Source organism: Coptis chinensis, chromosome 1 (genome assembly GCF_015680905.1).
Source record: "Coptis chinensis isolate HL-2020 chromosome 1, ASM1568090v1, whole genome shotgun sequence".
Classification (NCBI taxonomy): Eukaryota; Viridiplantae; Streptophyta; class Magnoliopsida; order Ranunculales; family Ranunculaceae; genus Coptis; species Coptis chinensis.
In genome coordinates, this window is record NC_141456.1 from 13,177,678 (window position 1) to 13,195,422 (window position 17,745).

Consider the following 17,745-nt stretch of genomic DNA (forward strand, 5'->3'; position numbering starts at 1 on the left):
TTTTTAAATAAATTATTTAATTAATTAATAAATAAATAAAAATGTATTTTAAAAAATACGGGCGTTACATTAGGGCCGGGCTAGCCTAGCCCTAATAACTGAAAGGCTTTAAATGTTTAGGGCCGAGCTAGCCCGACCCGGCCCATTGCCCACCCCTACCTAGTAGTGTGTCTAAGGGGGTGTTTGTTTTTCCTACTTTTAAGTGCTTGATACTTATAAGTGACAAGTGATATTTATAAATAGGTCCTAAAATCTGTTTGTTTTTTGCTACTTATAAGTACTTATAAGTGGTAGGGGTATTTGTTTTTTCAAGCACTTATAAGTGGCGACATTACAATTTTACCCATATTTTAATAACACATGTACTTTCTTGTCGAAGTTAATGACGATCATATAAGAAATCAATTTAATCGAAGTAGAAATAAATTCATATAGACCATGCATTAAACAATCCACAATAGACATATTGTTTATTATGATAATCATAAAGTGCTATTGGAAAGACATTAACTTTTTTTCATTTGCATAAACTCATTTGCTATTTGGTTAGTTATGTAATTTTATATCCGTCCATAGGTAGTTATATAATTTTATGTCTAATCCCAACTTATAAGTTGGCATAAGTAGAATTTTATACAACTTTTAACCCTACTTATAAGTTTTTTTTACCGTTGGCTACTTATAAGTGGAAAAAAAACAAATGGGTGAAAACAAGTGGTCCACCACTTATAAGTGCTTATAAGTGGTCTAGCACTTATATGTAGAAAAAACAAACACTCCCCAAGTGTGTGACCTATGTTTTGTGGCTAATGTTGTGTTTAATCGAGTCACGTTGAATCAATAGCAAGTACTGTCCATATAACAGTTTTTTGTTTTTTCCTATACAGTACAGAACTTCTTTCATACGTAGGTAAATATCAAAACAAGAACACAGTTGCTGCATAAACAGTATATAAGATCACCATGATTTAGCAAAAAAACCAACAAAACTTTTAGTTTCTGAAAATTAAAAGATATGGTCGTCGTACCTTTTGAGTTTTGATCAATAAAAAGTGATCGAGATTTTCGTTTGACACATGAAAAACAAGCAACCGTTTTGATTTCTTCCAAATCTATATGGACTTGGGCTTCCAGTTACAATAGGCCCAAGTCTATCTGGGCTCCATTACAGAAATACACTGGAATATCAATACATATCAGTATCTCGCCGATATACTTTTGGAAGAGATTCTGAGTCAGCAAATGAGTTAATTAACACAAGTAATTACTATTTTAATCTAAACCAGATTCGAGCCTTTTAAACTTAAATATTAACACCTGATGTCAAGTATTCAACAAAGAGTGAGAGAGAGTGAGCAAGAAACAGAGGAGAGAAAAAAAAAATAATGGTGAACCTGAGAATAACAAGCATGCCAACACTAACATTACTCTTCATGATACTAACATGCACCTTAGTGTTGATAATACCAGAAGTTTCAGCTACTAGATACATTGTTGGTGGAAGTAATGGTTGGAATTCAAATGGTAAAGTGAACTACACTGATTGGGCTAAAGAACATAAGTTCTACCTTGATGATTGGCTTTGTAAGTACTTCTTTCTTCTTCTTTATACCATTTCTGTTACGCTTGTCTGGCTCATTGTGTGCAGATCTAGCTAAGTTTCAAGTGTTCTTTCGTTTTTTTTGTTGAACTAGTAAAGTTTCAATGATTTTAGTCATACCTTTTTTTCTCTTATTTTGATGAAAGGATCTAGATTTTGTGTAAAGTTTTGATCTTTTTGTTGTAAAGTGGTTATGTTAAGTGCATTTTGAGTGATCTCAGATCTTTCAAGTATATATAGTGTTGTAAGATTTCGATTAAAATGGAGATTGGGTCTTCTTTGTTACAAAAAAGAAGGTGATTTTTACTCTTTTTCAGCTGGAGTTTGTTTTTTTTATGTACCTGTTGAAGCTATTTTTTAGTGTAAAAGTTCAGCTCTTTTTCTTTGTTGACTTTGAAGATTTAGCTATTCAGCTGGTTTCATTTGAATGTTTGATGTGATTTAATTAAAAAATTAGTATGGTTTATTAGTATAAATAATAAATTGCGGTTTTGAGACAAATTCTCTGAAAAAAGTGGTGGATCCTTTTCTTACTAGGGTACAATGGTTCTTACAGATCACAATGGCTTGATTTCTTCGTCTTTTATCCCAAATTGAGGGGTGTTCATTTGCTGATATAGTAGAATTCTGTACATTGTGCAACTAGATACTTGGTTTCGATTACTTCAGTTTTACCTGATTGAATCGAGATAGGCTTATAGTATCGATTATTTGCTTAATTACTCGCGTGGATCCGTTGGTCGATTGAATATGACCGTTTTACAATCTGTGTTCTCTTTTTTTTTTTTTTTCCAGTTTTCGTGTATGATAGGAACCAGAACAATGTGTTGGAGGTGAACAAGACCAACTACGATTTATGCAATGCTGACCATCCAGTCCACAATTGGACCACGGGGGCGGGCAGAGATGTTGTTCCTCTCAATGTGACTAGGCCGTATTATTTCATAAGTGGAAATGGCTTCTGCTATGGTGGTATGAAACTTGCCCTCTTTGTTTCAAAGCCGCCGCCTCCTCCAACATCATCCCCTTCAAAGAATGGATCTCCTTTGGAGTCTGGTTGTCGGATTGTTACAAGAGCTGCATTTGCCCTTGCTGCAGTTTGGGCCTTGATTTTCCAAGTTTGGTAATGATAACTTTCCACTTGAATGTTGTTAGAGTGCCTGGTCTACATTGGACATTTAATTTATTGAAGTTGAGAAAGCAAAGTTGTGTTTATTCAGTCAAGTTTATGTGTTTAATGGAGAACTAAATTTTAGTTTCTTCCTGCATTTGACTATTAGCATCTTATGAACTGCTGAACGTTATGGCCGGGCTCATGCCATAGCTGGATTCACTTCCTAATAAGCTCACCTTGGAAGAAAACTTAAAAAATTTCCAAAGAAAAGTTTGCTGTGTAGTGATTCTAGTGAATCATGAAAAAGGACAATTGACACTGGCACACTTTTTAGGTGTTATTAACTCAGAAGACGATTGTCCAACGCATGGCGCTGCCAGCAACAAAGCTAAAATAACAGTTGTATGTTGACTGGTCGAATCATGGCGGAATAAAACCATTGTCCAAGGCTCAAGCCACAACCATTAAGCCTCGTATGAACGATAATATTCTAATGGGGAAGTTGGCTGAGTGCTGGTATTTATTTTAAAATATAGAAGATGAGGAGCTGATGAAAATAGACTTTTAATGCTTGTTGTAAACATGTAGTCTACCCTTAATTCATGGAATTTAGAGTTTTTAATTTGTCCTCATACTGTCCTCATACGCATGCCTTTAGGCTCTAGCTTTTCTGCTGTCTATGGCTTTAGTCCTTATCACCAGGATGTGGTCCATACTTAATGGGGCCTAAGCATGTGATTGGTTTTAAGTAGTTTAGTACGTGTGAATATGTGATCTTCTGGCATCAAATTGCCTTAGTGCTCAACTGCCTGCAACTGAAAACTAATACAAAAATGTCATATGGACCACTAACACATCCTTAGACATTTTCAGGTCGTACTTAATTCACCAACTACAAAATCTTGTGTTTTGAGGTCAAATTTCACTAGTTCTATGACTTGTATCCCTATTGTAAAAGACACCAAATCAAGTATCTAACCATTAGACCAACGATTGAATGGCAACATTGCAGGCTACAAGCAATAACAACTCGGATATCGAAAGCCGACAGACATGAAATATTTTTGTGATCTCTTAATTGTAATGAAAACTGCCTTTGATTTGTGATGTTTTGGATTGAGGCCACTTGCCAAGACAGCAAGAATGTCACTTTTCAGCCAAGGTGTAGAGAAGCAGCATCTCGTATTTTGCTTGTTATTAACTTATTATTATCATAATAACTTTGTGCTGTATAGGGGCACTACAGGAGCCCAATAGTGCAAAATCATTCCTGCAACTAAGTCCGACTGTGTGATTAATGATCAATCAATACATACCATCTAATCAATCACAACTAATACGACATTGGGATTTTTGAGTCACGTATTATCAATATTTGATAGTGTGAGTGTGTGATTAAGTGACTAACATTGTCTAGAATTTGTTGGTAGATATGTCCCAAATCCAAAATAGCATAGCAGATGAACCACCAAATAACCCGAAATAAGGAACTTTAGACAGGACAAATATAGTTGGCAATCGATGTTTTCTTCATCCTCATCTACCTTTCATGTGAACAGAAGACCTTTGTCTAATGTAATTAGCTGGTACTGGGACCGTGTAAGTTCTTAAAGAGTCGAATGACAACCATTAAATATAAATTTTTTTTCTATTAGAAGTCGAAAAATTGTTTGTTTAGAAATGCAGACAACTAGATATCTTGAAGACTTGAACCACACCTTGGCGATACTAAAATTACTCCATTTAGTTATCTCATGAGCAGGTGGATGTAGGGTGGACAGAGAATATATGTGGGATCAAGTCATTAAAAACTTAATATCCTCATCGGCATTGAATAAGAGTTTCTGTGCTAGTTATTTTATACATGCCTAGGAAACTTGATAACCATAGAATTGCAAAATGATACACAATTGATTCTGGTCCTGGCACAATGTCTAGACAAGACATTGTTTTCACCTTTATATGCAACAGTCGAGTGCTCAGTGTTTCATGGTCAAAGATTGAGTCCAGCCAAGTTCTTCATTATTCAATCTGTCCACCCTACAGCTTAAAATAAATTCACGTGCATCAATTAAATTTCACTGATCACCCAAGAACTAGTGGCTACATGGACCTATTTTTTAGACCTCACTGTTTGGATAACGTTGGTTTTCCCAAAATTGGTTTTTGAAGTAGCTATTAGAACTTTTGCGAAATCAAACTTTGACAGCAATGTCCTCAAGTACCAGGAGAATTCAAAATGGGGTCTAAGCTAGGGTCAGATTTTTTCCACTTGCATAATAGTATAATACCATGTTTTTGCGTGGTGATTGTAAACATCTGGAAATAATCATCACCAAGTTCCGCCGAGTATATTTTCAAGATTATCTCTGCAGGTTGGGAACGAGAATGTGCAAGCTGGGAATTCACAAAATTAGGATCAGAGATAATTGGACCATATTTTTTACAACCTTAGCTCTTAAGAGATCCTTTGCAGGAACTTTTACCAATATCTCAAAGATTATATCTTGAGAGAAATATATAACCATTGGGAATTCACACCTGTGGAAGGAAATAAAACTTGATGTGTGTCTATATATGCAATTCATATCGAGTGGTACAATCATAGAAGGAAGAGCCACGTATTGACGGGTGACAAGATTATAGACATAGAGCTCAAATGGGTATTTGCCATGGAAGATCAACAACAATCCATTAAAGGAAGCTTTCACTGTTTTCCACTTATTCGAATCTAATTCAAAATCGTATTTGAAAAATCGGATATTATTCGAAAATTTCAAATTCAGATAATTTTTTATGTCCGAACTGGTTAATATCCAATCCGATTTAAAAATTAATATTATCCGCATAATTTATTTATTTAAAAATTAATAAAATATTATATAAAATTTATTTATTTATAATATAAAACTCATAAAATAATAATATAAAAATATATATAATAAAATTTATAATAAAAATAAATTCAAAACTAATAATATAAAATTTTATTATATATTTATACTAGTTTTTATAGTGGTAAAATGAATTATTCAAAACAAATAAAATTTTAATTAATTTTAATTTTCAGGATCGTATATTATCCGATATCCGATTGGAATCTCCAAAATCGGATGATAAAATTTTTAATATCCTTCCTATTCGGATTCGGATATCGATATAAATTTTCAGATTCGGATTCAAATCCAAACATATCTATTTGCACCCCTAGCCGAAACTGAATGATAAATAGCCTAAACTGAATGATAAATAATTGGACCTACATGGGCTCGATCATAGACTATTAAATCTGCTCCCTCCCTAAATTTATTTTTGACCCTGCGATCTCTGTGGTGGACACAGGACACATCTAACAACACTTTTTTTGGTAAAGCATCAACAACAGTTGATTCTTGACAATGGAGATAAGCATCACAAACACAAGCACCTTTCTTTCCAGACGTGAATAGAATTGGGCACCACAACTTGAAGAGTGACAGCTACATCCTATCTTCTAAATGGGGAACTAGGTGCCTCTCTCATCTACTCTTTTCCTTTAGTTGAGCGAACCAAGTAAGGAAAAGTGAAGGGACACACAACAACCCCGGCCATGGGGTTGGCGCCTAAAATAAGAACGAAAAGCACTTCAATAACTACTTTTATTTCTTTATCAGTAACCTTTCTCGTGTTTTGATCTCCCTACACCAAAATATAATCGAGCATTCCAAGAGATTGAAACAAAAGTAATACGGAGAAGACAATGACAACAGATTATAAATAATGATGATAATAAAAGGGATATAACTAGTGAAATTTGAACCATGAATTCTGCTAGTTTTCCAATCTGTCATACCACAAATCCAACAAGGAAAAGCACCATTACAGACCTTCCTTCACCACAAATCTAATGTAGTTGGAGAGCATGATCCACAGGCACAAACCAGTCGATCAGGTATTGAGCAAGAAAACCAAAGAAACCTTAGAATGGCACCCTTCATAATGTAAATTAAATGACGAATATCCATTGCTCCATAGACAAGAGATCCCACTAATTGGTCTAGTAAACTACGAGTTACGCACAAAGAGATGCAACTGATCCCTCCCTTCAGTCAACCTGATGCACATCACAACTTTCAGTAAATCTATTTTTGCTCAGGAAATACAAATTTACCAAATGTCAACACCAAACAAAAGTAAGACACCAAATTCAAAGATCCATTTTTCTGTCCAAGACCATGTTGTACACACAATAAACGATGTGAGATGCAAAATGCAAAAATTCTGAGAAGCATTATGAAATAAACTTATGTTGCGCACAATAAACAAATGTTTCAACCGTGAAAAGTTAATACAACCCCCATATCAATCCTAACAGTTGCAACTATCGTTACAAATGAAAATTTGTAAAGCAACCAGCCATTACTCATTGAGAGCCTGCGCAAAAATAAGCTGGGAAAGTGTAACTTAACCAGCCAAGACCATCATATTCTGTTAAACTGAAGAGAACTAACAAAGGATTTTAACGATGTAAATAATCTCAAGCTGAAATACTAAAGTTTCCTCCCTTTTTTTCCTGAATGAAATACTAGTTTGCAAAGCATAAGGGTGTTGTAAGGGACTTCCTACTTGTCACACTCATCAGACTCAATGACTCATCAGACACGCTCTACTCAAGCACTCGTCTTGATCAGTCGTCACTATACTCGAGCACTCGTCTTGAGCAGTCGTCACTCTACTCGGGCACTCGTCTTGAGCAGTCGTCACTCAGCATCATCTCATAACATCACATCAGCACCAGCTACTATCATCATTGCTATTATTAGCATCAGGATACAGGCGGCACCACTGTAGCACTATTACCATCATTACACCTTTGACCCCACTCTTACCATCATTACATCTTATGCCAACTCAAACAACCTAACACCTGTCCCTACCACCTACACACCCTCAATAACTATAAAAGTCACCTACAGAACTACGTTGGCTTGATTCCAGTTCCTATATTCTTGAGGTAATATTCCCTCAACTGGATATGTAGGCATCTTCTACCTCATGAAGAACAACCACTTCCACCATCAACAACCATCCCCTTTCTTCATCCCAACTTAAGAGCTCAGAGCTAAGTCCAAACCTTTTGTGTAAATTTAGACATTTACATTTACTTGGATTTTGTAGTTATGCATTGAGCGTTGTAAGGGTGCTCGGCATGTGAATTGTGAAATTGATTTTCGAAGGGTATAGATTAAAGCCAAGCCCTCAGTTATTGAACATTGTGTATACCGAAACGTCAAGACGTCGTTGGTAAAAAATGTGAATGAAAAAATAGATATGCGTAGTATGGCCTATTAGATGCCCTGAGCAATCAATATTGACCAAATAGTAGGTGTACTCCCTGAAATGTAGGTGCCAATGGATGGGCTGGAAAAGGGAGAAAGCGAGCTAGTGAATGTCTTGAAGAAAAATGAATGTACGAGTCACTGAACCAAATGAGTGCGCGAGTCATTGAGTTTGACGAGTGTGTGAGAAGGCAAAAGGTGTCTCATCTAATGATCAAAAAGAATAAAGTGGTTCAGAAAAAGTAAGTGCCACTGTGCATAAAAAGGAAAAAGATGAAAACTTAGCTTTAACTTCTTTTAGAAGGCAAGTATCTGGTCAGCCACCATGCTTTGTGCTAGTTAAAGGTCTCACTGCAGGTGGATAGGTGAAACTGTTCACTGGAGATGCACGGAGTAGTGGGTGTGTGGATTTTCTAGAAATCAACCACGAATGATCACCGGAGAAGAAAGTTGTGTGAGTTATTGGATTCTCAAGGAATCAATCACAGATGGCACCAAATGTAAATGTCTAAATTTACACCAAATGTTTGAACTTAGCTCTTAGCTCTTAAGTTGGGATGAAGAAAGGCGATGGTTGTTGATGGTGGAAGGGGATGCTCTTCATGAGATAGAAAATGCCTACGTATCCAGTTGAGGGAATATTGCCTCAAGAATATGGGAACTGGAATCAAGCCAACGTTGTTATGTAGGTGGTTTTTATAGTTATTGAGGGTGTGTAGGTGTTAGGTTGTTTGAGTTGGCATAAGATGTAATGATGGTAAAGGTGTAATGATGGTAAAAGTGGGGTCAAAGGTGTAATAATGGTAAAAGTGCTACAGTGGCGCCGCCTATAGCTTGATGCTAATAGTAGCAATGATGGTAGTAGCTAGTGCTGATGTGATGTTATGAGATGTTATGAAGTATAGTGTTATGAGCAAGACGAAATATTATAATGACGACTGCTCAAGACGAGTGCCTGAGTATAGTGACGACTGCCAAGACGAGCACCCGAATATAATGACGACTGCTCAAGACGAGTGCCCGAGTAGAGTGTGTCTGATGAGTCATTGAGTCTAACGAGTGTGACGAGTAGGAGGTCCCTTACATGTGTGCTTAATTTACCACAGGAAGTCTGGAACAGAATCGCGGAAAACTAATTTAAGAGGATAAATACAAAACCGCTTTCACTAAAATATCAACAAGAGTGGGAGAGTATTCGCTCATGCCTTAATCTGTTAAATAAATAAAGAAGTGTGCATCACCATAACCATTAGAAATGACATGAAAAAGAAAACCACAAAACAAACATCTAAAGAACTGAGGAAGGCTCCTTATCATTATTAAAGATTCAATGTAGTATACTAGTAGCTGCTTCTCATAATTTAAATCTGTGAAAGAAGTAGCAAATGTGCTTATTTAAAAAGCACTAATTAGCATAGAGAACACAATATATAATAGAGTGTATATGATAATAATTTCAGCCCCAATACCTTAAGATATGCCACAATACTAATCAATAATTAAAGACATAAATTAGATTGTTACCTTCTCATCGACGGCCAACATTCTCGGGTGAAAAGAGACTCCCCACTGGAAGAATTGGTTGCTGAACTTGCCGTATTGGATCTGCCTTGCCAGGGTTAATCTCAATGGGCGTAAAAAGCTTCTTTTGGATGTCGTAATAACCAAGATTTCGCCCCTCACCAAGCAATATAAGCTCACCGTTCTTTGCTTGCATCACTTCAAGACCTCCAAACCAACGGCTATCAACAGCTCTTCTGTTTATAACACATTCCTTAGCCCAAGAACTTTCCACCCCATACTCTTTCATCACCCAAACAATCAAATCATCAGAATGAAAATCAGAACCACCAATTACGCAAAGACGTTCTCCTAACACCCCGAAACCCCTAATTGCATCCTTTGACTCACGAGGTATTTGGAACACGTTCACAACTTCTCTCCCAACATTGAACACGACAATTTTAAAGTCATTGTTTTTTTGAGTTAGCCAATGCAGAGAATCATTCATAAACACATTATATAGTTTCCGCAACACAAGGCTAGGAAAAAAGAAAACGTTCGGAAGGTTTTCTATCAATCTCCAACTATTGGACCCCAATGTAAACACTTCAGCCTCAAACTTCTCCCCATTTTCCAATATCCTAAACACCTTACACTCATCATTAACTGAATCATACCCAAACCCATTTACAAGAGAAGGAGTATGGTTCTTAGGAGATTTCGGTACCCTTAAATACGCTCTAGTAATTCGTATACCTCCACGACTGAAGAGCGAAACAAACCAACCCATTAACTGAACCTAATACATCATAATATAAGAACTGACGCGAATCCATCATGTAATCACCCAACTTGGAATTATAACCAGTTACTATAGTCTCACTATTATCAAAATCTTGATGATCAATTACGTAAAACACTATGGCAGTTGATGCATAGTGATGAATAAATAAGCAAGGTGATGATGATGACTTAGCAAAGTGTGGGTGGAGTATGAAAGTATACCACGTTTTTGACACCCATCTACATTGTGAGATAGTTTTGAGTGGTAATCTTGATAATATGTTCAAGTGGAGATCCATTGTTAACTTGGTAAATGGATTTTCTTGATTGGGGATTTCATCTGCCAGTTTCAAACTTTCCATCTTGTTTTGAGTGTTGTTCAGGATTTCTTCATTTTCCATCGCGAGTTAAAACGTTGAATCGAACGAACCCGACAGCCGACGGGTCAAATACTCAAACTCGGGTTTAATTGATGTCTTCAGTCGGGCAACTAAAACAAACTTGGATTTGGCCGATAGGCCTATTTTAAACAGTTGTTTCGGTCTCAGAGCATTTGCAATGCAGCGGATTATGAGGGATTTGTGACTATAGTCACCAGTTTTTGGTAAAAATAGTTGTGCAATGCATTGGTGAATACCTGGTAACTATTTTCCCTAGTTGATTTCAAGGTGAAACCTTCCACCGAGATAGTGGCTGACTTGTTAACTTCGGACGGGATGTTGGATTCCGTCTCGTGTGTTTTTTTTTTTTTTGGACAGAATGTTTCATTCCGTCTCGCGTGTTTTTTTGATATTTTTTCGGTTTTTTTAACTTCGACAAAATACCGGACGGGATGTTAGATTCCGTCTGGATCAAAAAGCCTCCAGACGGAATCTAACATCCCGTCTGAGATATTTTATTCACCTTTGCATTGCACAGCTTCACCTTGTTTTTCACCATTTTGGTGAAAAGATGGTGAATAAGTGCTGAGGTGGCGGTGATAAAGGGGGGGATTATATCCACTTGCATTGCAAATGCTCTTAGTGGAATGACTAGATTTTGGACTATTAAATATTTTGTTTGCTGAAAAGGCTTTATAAAATGTCTCACACAAATTTTCGAATCAGAATATATTTTTATTGAAAATAAATCGAAATACGTTAATGAGCAGCGATTATGGTGCATAAGTACTTGGAAACTAAGGGATTAAATTGAGATAGCCTCTTCATTTTGTGGTTTAGGATATTAATTCGTAATTTTCAAATGAAATTATCTTAAACTCGATCTAGCTTGTATAATAGTTTTCTTAGATTTATGGTGATTTAGCGGTAAATCATCACCGCTCGGCTTACGTACTAATGTGTACAAATCAATAAAATATCAATCAAATCACAAAAATAGATTGATTGTTTCCATATCTTCAAATAATACACTACTCCCACTTGAAAAGATTTATCACATGAACATGTTCTACGATGAATTAATGAATACAAAAAAAATCTCTTGCAATAAAATGTGTTCACCTACTTAGAATACTCCCCCAACTATTTTCTCTTTTTCTAGGTGATTGTTTGTATACATGCAAAATATACTTATTCAATTCCAACATGAATAACAAAGAAGATTATATCGTTCTATGTCTTTCGTCAATGTGAACATATCAAAGTGTTAACGTAAGATTGGGTGGGTAAAATGAGTAATGACAATTAATTTTTAGATTTGAACAATCTAATAATCAAATAGATGGAAGAAGAGTGTGCCTTTTAAATAACATTCCCTTTCAAAACTTGAAGCTACTAACACACCTTGAACTTACAATAAAATGTTCAAATATTCCATCTTTTTCCTTATTTCTTATAGTAGATTTATCTATTCTCAATGTTTCTGCAAGCACATTGCAAAACAAAGTTCGGAAGAAGAAATAGTACCACAAAGTTCTTCCAATATTGCACTAATGTTGAAAGGGTTAAGTTTGATGGTATCAATAAAGTGCCACAAAAATAATTAAATAAGTATAACAATAATTCACACAAACACTCTTCACTCTTTTGAACCAAAGAATTATCATCCATCAATTATCAGTAGAACACTCGTAAGAATTTATAAGTTTCGATATATTTTACTCCAAAATTATTAAAATTCCTACAACCAAAAAATGTTTAGGTGGCTCTATTTGCAACCAAAGTTTGTTGCATATCGAATAAAAGTTGTTGAGCTATTGCAAATTCAACTGTAGTTCCATCGTTTTGAAATGCTCATCACAATGCAAATTCAATAATAGCTTTTTTATGCAATACCAAGATTAACTCATATAGGACATCATATTATTATACAACTTGACAAGATCCTACTCCATGGTGATATGGACATTCTATAAGCATCCACACCCATTTCTGAAGTTATAAAGGTGAAACATACTTGGTAGGATTCTACTCCATGATATGGATATTCTATAAGCATTCTGACCCATATCTTTTAGCACTATGACATCTTCCTGCACTCAGAATGAGCACAAATTTTGAAAATTTATTTTTAGCACTATCCCATCTTCCTGTACTCGGGAAAAAAAAAGAACAAAACTTAGGAAACCAAAGACAGCCGCCTTGATAAGTTAATTTAGTCCTCGCTCCTGAATGAAGTGATTTCACTCACCGTATCTTGTATTTGTTATAAGAGTCAGTTCTAATTTCTGTTCCAGGAGCTAAAATGAAATGTAAGAAGGTTGTATATATTCAGTTCAAAGAAAGTCAATGTATTGTTTATAAATGAAATTAGTTAAGTACATATACTTAAGGTTTTGCTTACCATTTGGGACCTAAAGGAAACCGTCCCAAGTGCCAAATACAATTTTGTTTTTGAGTTCATTTGTGTTTCCCGATGATATCAGAATACAAAATCTAAATTGTTATAGTTAGCTCTTATTGTGATGGTCGAATGTGGTCGATAGGATGCTGTGATGGTCGAATGTGGTCGATAGGAGGCTCGTTTGCTTTTTATCCAAGACTACTGTCACACGAAAGAGGGTCGTTCATCTCCACGAGTGTTGCCTGTTGATGGAAACTCGATGGGGCAGTTCCGGCCACCAAGTCTCGACCATGGTGAGGGTTATGTCCCTGTGCCCTATATCCCTTACTTCGTTGGGTACCATAGCAAACAACCAGATTTGGATTATAATCTGGAATTGGATCCAACCCGACACTTGAGTTAACACATAACTAACTTCTCTTGGTATTCAAGTTCTCAAGGTACTGGCCGGGGATAGACGTCCGAATGTGTTTGCTCGGAATCCATAGCTCTCAAGGTCACCCTCGGTACGAAGAAGACTTTCAATTCCAAGGGAACCTTCATTGCCTCGGAATCCCTCAGTTCCCCGATCCAGTTTTGCAAACTCCTCCACTCGATTTTGGGAACCTGAACCGCGTTATCATCAAGATGAGAACTACGAGCATCCAAGTCTGAGGTACAACAACGAGAGAACTCCAACTCATGAACCGACTACTCTTGCGCAAATCAAGGCGTAGATACTGGAGGAACTACGAGGTTCAAAACCAACCAAGATGGATGAGTCCGTTCTTCAGTCGGCAATCAAAGGAGACATTGGAACTCCTTTTTCATGACATGTTATGAGCAGATACATCCCCCATAATTATAAACCACCGAAGTTCTCTACATTTAATGGCAAAGGAGATCCGATCTCTCATGTGCTCTGTTATCGTCAAGCAATGGTGGGTATTTCTAAAGAAGATCATTATTTGTGCCGGTATTTTGCTTCAAGTTTGACAGACTCGGCGCTCATCTGGTACATGAAACTGCCTAGGGGCACCATCCAAGAGTTTAAAGAGCTATCCATCAATTTCATTGCGAAATTGAGTTGCAACCGGCCTTACACTAAGACCACTGATGCACTGTTTGACATGAAGATCCGGAAAGACGAGCGTATCAAGGATTTCACCAAAAAATTCAACGAGGTTCAATTGCATGTTGACAACATCAATGAGACCCTCGCCATAGTGGCATTTAGGAAGGGATTAGATCCCGTTTCTAGTCTATATACGTCCTTGAAGAAAAGTAAGCATGCAAACATGACAAAGTTGCAAGCTAGCTAGGATCGACAAGTATGCGAAACTGGAAGATAACCAATTGGATAGGGAATCTTCTCACAAAAGGGTGATAACCAATGTCAATCACCTCCACTCCTACCGGTAGGAGCTCTACTAATCATTATAATGATCGGGAATCCAAGGGACCACAGTCGGAGCAAAAGTCATTCAATAAGAATTCCTATGAAGATAAGTCCAAGAGATACAAGACTGGTGACACGTTCGAAGTGGTAAACTACCCCCACCGGATAGGCAGTTGACCACTTTAACGCATCCTTATAAGGACATCTTTGAAGTTAACCAGAAACAAGATGTTCATTAAAGATCCTCCTACGAAGAATCCCGATGCTAACATGTACTATTTCCAAGTAATATTATACTACTCTTCGCTTCTAAGAGACAAAATTTTCACAAATTTGGATCTGCTTCCACTACACTGGGGGCATGATCTATGCCAATCAATTTTCAATAAAAGTTTTATTTCTTTTTTCAGAGCATTGTTTCTTTTATAATTTTCTACTGGGATACTTTTTGGATGTTGGGTGAGGGATCCCATATGTTGGCCGAAGTTGTATCGGAACCTTTATAAAACTTTCTCGAGATGATGAGTGAAAGTTCTCATGTGTTGTTCCCGGTGTGATGGAAAAAGTTTAACTCAGCTTGGATTTTATCCTCTTAAGAGCAGTTCTAATGCCTTATGTTTATAAGTGTCGGTTTATGCATTAGATACTAGATCATTTAAGGATTTTACAGAAAATAATACAGGGGCACACCCTACGTTCCCACAAAGTCTTATTTCTTAATAAAACTAAAGGTATATATTTACAAGAATTGACACAGGGGCAAACCCTATTCTCCTACAAAACCTTATTTTTCTAAGATTCACAATACGAATTTTTATAAAATATAATTCGACACTTTTGTCTAGGGGTCTGTTTCGGTCGAATTGGATCGGAATATGGGTTTTCGGTTTCAGATTTTTCGGAATTTGATATATTGTGCCGAATCCGATCCGATCCGATTTTTTTTCCGGAATTTTTGGAAATCAGATGAAAATCGGAATTCGAAAAAAATCAGGAAATTCGGATAATTCTGATGAAAAATCGGATAATTCGGATAAAAATCGGAAATTATTGAAAATTCAAATATCTTAATATTAAATCTATTTTATAACTTGTATAATAAATACTAATTTTAGAGTTTTAAGTAGGGGTGTTCATGGGGCGGTTCTGGGTCGGTTCTTACCGGTTTCGGTTCTGGGTCTATTTTTAGCGGTTCCTATCGGGTTCGGTTCTTTCGGGTTTTTTCCTATATTTTGAAAGCCCGGACCCATACCCATTAAATAAGTCGGTTTTGGTTCCGGTTTCGGTTCCTTATCGGGTTATATATTTTTATTGCTAAAATTATTTTTTTTAGTTATATAACCGATATAAAAGTTGGTTTACGGGGACTATAACATTTGTCATCGATATTTTTGTCCTCTCATAAGAAGTAATGGTCCTAAATTCAATAATAATATTTGAAAATTATCCAAAAATTTTAAATACATTATCATACATCATATGTATGTGTATATTTTAAATCGAACATATGTATATTATACTATACGTAATGCGTCATATATAGAATAAATACCACATGTACCACAATTGTTAGTTAGCATTGCACGTATTATTATCTAATATATATACATGTAATATATCAACGCATTACCGTTCATGTATTAGTTAATATAGACAGTGCATAAGTTAATTCATAGTATACTGACTATACGATAAACGTGAACACGTAAATATTATTATTAATATTTATAATACACATATTTAATGTAATATTATAAAAGATGCATTTAATAACACACATTCACTATTATGCTAAATGTTATATATATTTAGTATAATTTTACACCTAACAAATATAGACTATATATAATACTATATATAATAATAATGTTTGGGTTTGTTTTTATTTAGTGTAATATAATACTAAATTCTATATATCAAAATCAAACTAATCGGTTCCGGTTTCGGTTCGGGTACCCATCGGTTTTTTACTATTTGGTTCTAACGGGTTCGGTTCTTTATCGGGTCGGTTCTTGAAGACCCACTCTATAAATGGTTCCGGTTTGGGTTCGGGTAATTGGGTACCCATGCACACCCCTAGTTTTAAGTTTGTTTGTACTATATATTGATTAATGCAAGTTAATCCATTGTAAATGAGCAAAAAAAAGTGGGGTTATATTAAAACAATTATAATTTTAGATATATTGTACGTAATTCTAAATAATAATTTGGCACAATCGGATCGGATATGCTTCGGCATATTCGGATTGGAAAAATTCGGAAAAATCGGAATTTCATAAATCATCCGAAGCTGATCCGAATTTAAATCGGATTTTTGGAAATTGGACAAGTAATATTGATGCCGAATCCAAAAAAAAATTGGATCGGAAATCGGAAAAATCGGAATTTCGGAAAAAAATGGCACCCCTACTTTTGTCATTTTCCTTCAACAGTCGAATGGGCGACCATCAGAGAAAATAGGGACATATGTGTATACATATTTATGCAAATAAGAAGTGGACACCTAACAAAACTATTTATGCAAATAGGGAGTAGAGTAGTAGACACATGACCAACACTTCCGTAGTAATTGGATAACTTTAGATTCAAAATAAACTCTCTATTCTTAAAGCTTTGGTAGGTTTTCCTTGCCATTTTTTATCGGCCATATAGCCCATAACCACTTTTTGCTCTCAATGATGTCAGTTAAATTCTCAAATTCACTTGGTGTCAAAGCAAAGAAGGTTAGAATGGAAGGTGATCATGAGGTACAGAAGGAACAACCCACAATCTCTTTATATACTGAGTCGTTGCCTTTTTCTTTCTGCTTTATATACTGATGTAGCTTTGGATTGAATTTTATTTTACAGGTTGGGATGGGCCAGTCTCTAGCTATAGGACTATCGATGTTGTACCGTTATCGCTTATTGGGATGACATTGGCATTCCAAGCATAGATGGAGACGGGGTCGTCCCCTCCAAAGGTTTTGAAGAACTATTATGTTCTATGTATTATCAGTATAAAAATTTCTGAATACATAGAGGTTCGCCCCCCTCCCCCCTCAAAATAAGTTCAAATATTTTACTACCGCCCCCTCAAAAAATTTAACTATGACGTGAAGCCACAACATAGTCTTCTTATAATAGGTGTAGCCGTGTAGGAGCGTCATATCAAACCCAAGTGTTTTATCATTAATCTACTCTTACTCTTAGAGAATATAAAGGGACGGGACCGAGAATAGAAATCAAGTAACACACAATTAAGTCGAGGGCAGAAAATCCTTGCA

The 17,745-nt window shown here is 36.0% G+C and overlaps 2 protein-coding genes and 1 long non-coding RNA gene across 5 annotated transcripts; 2 read left to right on the top strand and 1 right to left on the bottom strand.

The window, feature by feature from the left end:
• Nucleotides 1–1,235: 1,235 nt before the first annotated feature.
• LOC147522263 (early nodulin-like protein 16) lies at nt 1,236–2,860 on the top strand. Its single transcript, XM_086592261.1, has 2 exons — nt 1,236–1,584; nt 2,396–2,860. Exons 1-2 carry the CDS (start codon nt 1,386–1,388, stop codon nt 2,725–2,727), a joined length of 531 nt encoding a protein of 176 aa, XP_086448387.1. The 5' UTR covers nt 1,236–1,385; the 3' UTR covers nt 2,728–2,860.
• Nucleotides 2,861–6,462: 3,602 nt separating this feature from the next.
• LOC147522264 (uncharacterized) lies at nt 6,463–10,916 on the bottom strand. 3 transcript variants are annotated; one of them, XR_015212813.1, is made up of 2 exons: nt 9,557–10,916; nt 6,463–7,127 (listed from the first exon to the last, which is right to left on the bottom strand). It is a non-coding gene; the product is annotated as an uncharacterized LOC147522264 (long non-coding RNA). The 3 variants fall into 3 exon arrangements; XR_015212817.1 differs by having other exon boundaries at nt 6,463–7,142; XR_015212815.1 differs by having other exon boundaries at nt 6,463–7,156.
• A 3,103-nt stretch (nt 10,917–14,019) lies between these two features.
• LOC147522265 (uncharacterized) lies at nt 14,020–17,395 on the top strand. Its single transcript, XM_086567428.1, has 3 exons — nt 14,020–14,365; nt 17,166–17,227; nt 17,330–17,395. Exons 1-3 carry the CDS (start codon nt 14,020–14,022, stop codon nt 17,393–17,395), a joined length of 474 nt encoding a protein of 157 aa, XP_086423554.1.
• Nucleotides 17,396–17,745: the final 350 nt, after the last annotated feature.